Source organism: Megascapheus bottae, chromosome 1 (genome assembly GCF_031878675.1).
Source record: "Megascapheus bottae isolate mThoBot1 chromosome 1, mThoBot2.hap1, whole genome shotgun sequence".
Lineage (NCBI taxonomy): Eukaryota > Metazoa > Chordata > Mammalia > Rodentia > Geomyidae > Megascapheus > Megascapheus bottae.
This window is the reverse complement of record NC_143509.1, coordinates 14,738,760-14,743,621: the sequence shown is the minus strand read 5'-3', so window position 1 is coordinate 14,743,621 and position 4,862 is coordinate 14,738,760. Positions and strand designations below refer to the sequence as shown.

Genomic DNA, 4,862 nt, shown 5'->3' with positions numbered 1-4,862 from the left:
AAGAATGGGAAGAAGATGTTGACTGGGAACCAGTGAGGTCATATTTCTAACCACTTGCTCATGAATGGCAACTTCTAAATGAGCATTACAAGACAGTCAAATTGGCTGCAAACAACGTGAAAACAATGGAGAACTCTACCTGCAGCCTGTACCTGTCTACCACATAGCTCGGCTCACCAGTCTTGTTGTGTTTCCTGAGACCCTTTACTAGAGACCCCCAGTGCTCGGTAGCAATGGAAGTGCTGTAGGGGTGTATGTGTACGTGTGCACACGTGCACTGGCCTTCTCCCTCACCCTCTATTAGGCCAGGTGCTCTGCACACAGCCCTCACTGGCAGTCTGGACACCCTGTGAACCAGTCAGAGTGATGTGATACCCACCTCACCCCTCAGCCACGGGGCAAGGGAGGCTTGGGCCGGGGTATTGCGGTTGTTTTGAGAACCTCTGGACTGTACCTGGTTCTCTGCATACACCCAACCAGGATAACAGTCTGGAAGACCACTTGCCCTATACAAAATTTACATCAGAAAGCGGCTCTCACAGCAAATGCTGTGAGAAATAGTTGCTACCTTCCACCAAATTAAATCTTGGTCCTCCTCACACGTGGGTGGATGTATGGTGGCTGCTGTGGAGAGCAAGTCCACACGTTTGGGTTTGGGCAGCACCCCACAGACAGACTGCACGTCCCCCACCAGCTCACTAGCTACCTCGGTGAGCACTTCCTCTCCTTCCTCAAACCCTGTGGAAACACTGGGCAGGCCAGGGGTGGCGGGGAGGAGGCACTTCAGAACCCCACCAGAAGAGCTGGGTCTCACCCATGTTAAGAGCCAGGTTCTGCAATGCTTCTGACTCTAGTTGTGACCCCTGGAGAGGCCCATGTCAACAGCACAGAGCTGAGGCCCTCAGTGAGAGATGGATGCGCCCTACACCTTCAGCTTTCCCACCACTGCTAGGAAAGAGCAAAACAACCCTCTGACTTGACATGCAACCAGGAAGGCTGTCAGGGGCCCCTGTGAAAAGATCACAGGGGTCAAGTTTAAGAGTCAGCCTTCCCACCCAATTTGTTTTGACAGGTGATGCCTTAACCACATCTCTTCCCTCCCTCCCTCCTTCCCTCCCTCCCTCCTGTCCTTCAAGGCTCCCCAGCTTGCCCAAGGTTTTTTTTTTTCCCCTTGAGACAAATGTTCTATCTCTTTGCAGCATAATACTAAGAAGGCCCTAGAAGACCCTTACCGGGAAAAGTGACATATTTGTGAAAAGATTTTCTTAAACAATAAAAATTTCCACAAATTCCAATCTCCTTTAGAAAATAAAGGGGTAAATACAAAAGGGAGAGAGAGTGGAGGGGCAGTACTATTTCCTTGGTCCAGGTATACATAAAATTACTGAAGTTGAGAAACCAGAAGTATTTATTATACAGTGCTCAGTGAACGCACATTGCAATCTTCCTGTCATCCCAGAGTCACATGAAGTTGCATGGCGAGCTGGTGGGTGCACCCCTAATTCTACTTCATTCTGTTTTCCATGTTGCAGTATGTCCTGACAGAGCATAATGTACTTGTAGCATTTTCAAGCAATAAGAGACTCGCCAAACACACTTTAAAAAATCCTTCTGATAGTGCTTGACACATCTGTTGATTCCCAGCACTTCAGTAAAGTGCAAACATGAAGTTTGCAAAGGCTTCTGTGATCAGTCTGCTTCTGCATTTGGAATATTACTGCCCCCCAGATGTAATTCACAGTTCCCTTACAGGAGGTCCCAGGGACCCCAGAGCCACTGCGGCAGAAAGCAACCCTTCTGCACCCCAAGGATGAGGTGCCACCCTGGGGAAAGGTAAGGCAGGGTGTGCTGATCCACCTCTCAAGAATCTGGAAACGGAGCCTGCATGGGCCCTTGGGTTCATCACAGGACTCAGACCCTTCCTGACAAGACTCCAGATGTTCACCTCACTCCCCACCCTTGGGTTTACACCAAGAACTCCCACAGACCTAGACAGTCAGACATTTGCAGTGTCTTCTCCAGAAGAGTTCTGCACCTCCAACTACCTCCTTAAGAAGGGAGACAAGAAGGGCTCACATAGTCTCCTACTGTTAGAAGGGAGAACATACACTGTCAGCTACTGCCCAGTGTAAGGGGAGCAAGAGAGTAGTCTTAGCTAGGTTTTCTTTTTAACCTAAGAGCTGTTTCCAAGCAAAATCCTTGACAGGGTGGAGATACAGCCTGCACACATACAAGCACACTACAAACTGCACAATGGGTACAGCCTCACAGTCAGAAACCACCAGCCCCAAGCACACTTTTCACCTTGCATGTACAGATGTGACACAAGCAAACAGGAGCAGGAGGACAGACAGTGAGTGCAGCCCTACCTTGCCAGATGTGCCTGGGGTGAGATCGCCCGCCCCCTTCCCTCCCAGACCGGGGTGTCAGCTAGAGGCCCCCCTCCCATCTGCATGGAGGTAAGGTCCCAGCTCACCCACGAAGGGGCCTCTTCCACCTCCAGTCAGGTGCAGCCACACCGCCTCGCCTCGCAGGCCCGATGGATTTGCTCATCTTTAGGGAGGAGGAAGCCACCTCACCAGGTACTGCTGCCTCCTCTTTCACATTCTGGCAAACCACTCTTAGAGGCCCAGGCACTGGATCCTGTAAAACCACAGCCAGGATGCCAGACCACCACGAATACCGAAAACCAGAGTACGACACACAGAAACACAGACAGCCTGGGGTTTGTTTCTTTAAAAACTGGCATTTTTGTATTAAAAGTCTTGAACATCAGAAGGGGGAGTGGAAAGACGGGCGTGTGTCAGAGTTCTCCTGGTGCCCGGTGGCAGTGGCGTCACTGTTCTCTCCACCAAAGCATCTGGAAAATCATACGAAAAGGGAGCTAAATACCTGAAACTGGAACCGAATAAGGCAAACAAACAATGGCCAGCAGCGGATATCACGATTTAAAGGCTGGAACGGATAGGGACTTCCACTGGACGCCAGGCTCCTGGAGGCCGGCGAGGGCAGGCCTGGTGGGCAGCAAAGTCCCCAGGCTGGCAGGCACCATCTGAGCGGGGGCTCTGAAGGCACTCTGCAGACACAGGGCCCCGAATCACACTGACAATGTCCTCTTGTCGCGCTTGTAAAAGCTAGCACACCCATTGAAAAGAAAAAAAAAAGGAAAGCTAAGTTTAAAACACACACGATAATACATACAAAATGTGCAGACTTGTATCATTTTTCACAGCTGATAAAAAAAAATACGACCATTCTCCCCAACTCCCCTTTGATACAGTAGGTAAACAAAATAGATTTTTCTCTTCCACAAACATCGGCAGACACGCTCTGGCACCAGCAGGCCCTGGCATCCATGTGAACAGCCCGGTTCCCCGTGCAGCCCTCCCGGCCGGATGCGCAGTCACAGCCCCCACTTTGTATAGCCTCCAGCGACCAGTCACCCCGCCCGCCTTCCTCGATGGAGACGCGGCCAGGAGCTGCTCCTCCGCTCCTTCCCGGGGCTTTCCAGGGGTGGAGTGTGCAGAGGCCAGAGGAGGAGAGCCGGCGGGGAAGCCCGGCCGGCGCCCCGCTTCCTCCCCTCCACCGCCCCAGCCCCGGGGTTTTCCTGGCTGGCAACTTTCGTCCGCGGCGTGTCGGGCGGCCCACGCGGGAGGCGCGCCCCGGCCCCGCGCCTCCGCCAGCGTGGAGAGGCGGCAACCGGCGCCCAGGGCTCCATTTCCGCCGGGGCCTCGGAGGGTCGGGACCCCGGGGTGAGGCCGGGCGCGGACGGCCGGGGTCCGGGGCCGGTGCGTGGTGGTCTGCGGCAGGCGGAGGCTCTGGGGGGCGGCGGCGCCAGGCTCCGCAAGCCGCGGGCCGCTCCGTGCGCCCGGCTCAGAGGATGGCGCAGGCCGAGCAGCAGCCCTCGTCGCCGTCGGGCTGCGCCGCGTAGTTCATCTGCCGCACAATCTCGGCGAAGAGCTCGTCCACCGAGGCCTTGTTCTTGGCCGAGGTCTCCATGAAGGGGCAGCTCCACTCCTCCGCCAGGGCCTTGCCCTCGCCAAACGCCACCTCGCGCTCGCCCTCCAGGTCCGCCTTGTTGCCCACCAGCACCATGGGCGCGCGCTCGCAGCGCTTCACGCGCGTGATCTGGTCGCGCATGGGCCGGATGTCCTGGAAGCTCTGCTGGTTGACCAGGCTGTAGACCAGGATGAAGCCCTGACCGTTCTTGATGTACAGGTCGCGCATGGACGCGAACTGCTCGGTGCCCGCCGTGTCCAGGATCTCCAGCACGGACGGCGACGAGTCCACCTCGATCTCCTTGCGGTAGAAGTCCTCGATGGTGGGGTCGTACTTCTCGATGAAGGAGCCGGTCACAAACTGCACGGTCAGGGCGGACTTGCCCACGCCGCCCGAGCCCAGCACCACCACCTTGTACTCGCGCATGGCGCCCACCGGCCCGGGACCTCGGCCGGGCGGCCCGGGGGCGCGAGCGGCCCGCGGGCGGGGATCCCGGGCTCGGGCCCCGCGGCGCGGCGCGGCGCCGGCGCGCGGCGGCGGGGCGGGAGGACAAAGCCGGCGGCGGCGGCGGCCCGGGCGCGGCGCCGGCGGGGGCTCCGGGCCGCCGCGGCCGGGGGCCCGGGGCGGCGGGGGCGGCGGGCTGCGCGGGCGGCTGCTGAGTGCGCGCCGGGCCGGAGCGAGCGTGGCATGAGTCCCCGCGGCCGTGCGCGCGCCGCCGCGGGCCCCCGCGCGATCCCGCAGCCTCCGCCAGGCGAGGGCTTCCGACCGCCCTCCGCGAGCATGCGCGCTGCGCCCGCGCCGCCCGTCCGCGCCGCCGCCCCGGGTCTTCCGGCGGGCCCGGGGGCGGGGACCGGCGGGAGGGC

The 4,862-nt window shown here is 58.4% G+C and overlaps 1 protein-coding gene across 1 annotated transcript; it reads right to left on the bottom strand.

Moving 5' to 3' along the window:
- Window positions 1–3,437: 3,437 nt before the first annotated feature.
- On the bottom strand, window positions 3,438–4,489 carry Rap2b (RAP2B, member of RAS oncogene family). Its single transcript, XM_090337869.1, has one exon. It carries the CDS (start codon window positions 4,423–4,425, stop codon window positions 3,874–3,876), a length of 552 nt encoding a protein of 183 aa, XP_090193995.1. The 5' UTR covers window positions 4,426–4,489; the 3' UTR covers window positions 3,438–3,873.
- Window positions 4,490–4,862: the final 373 nt, after the last annotated feature.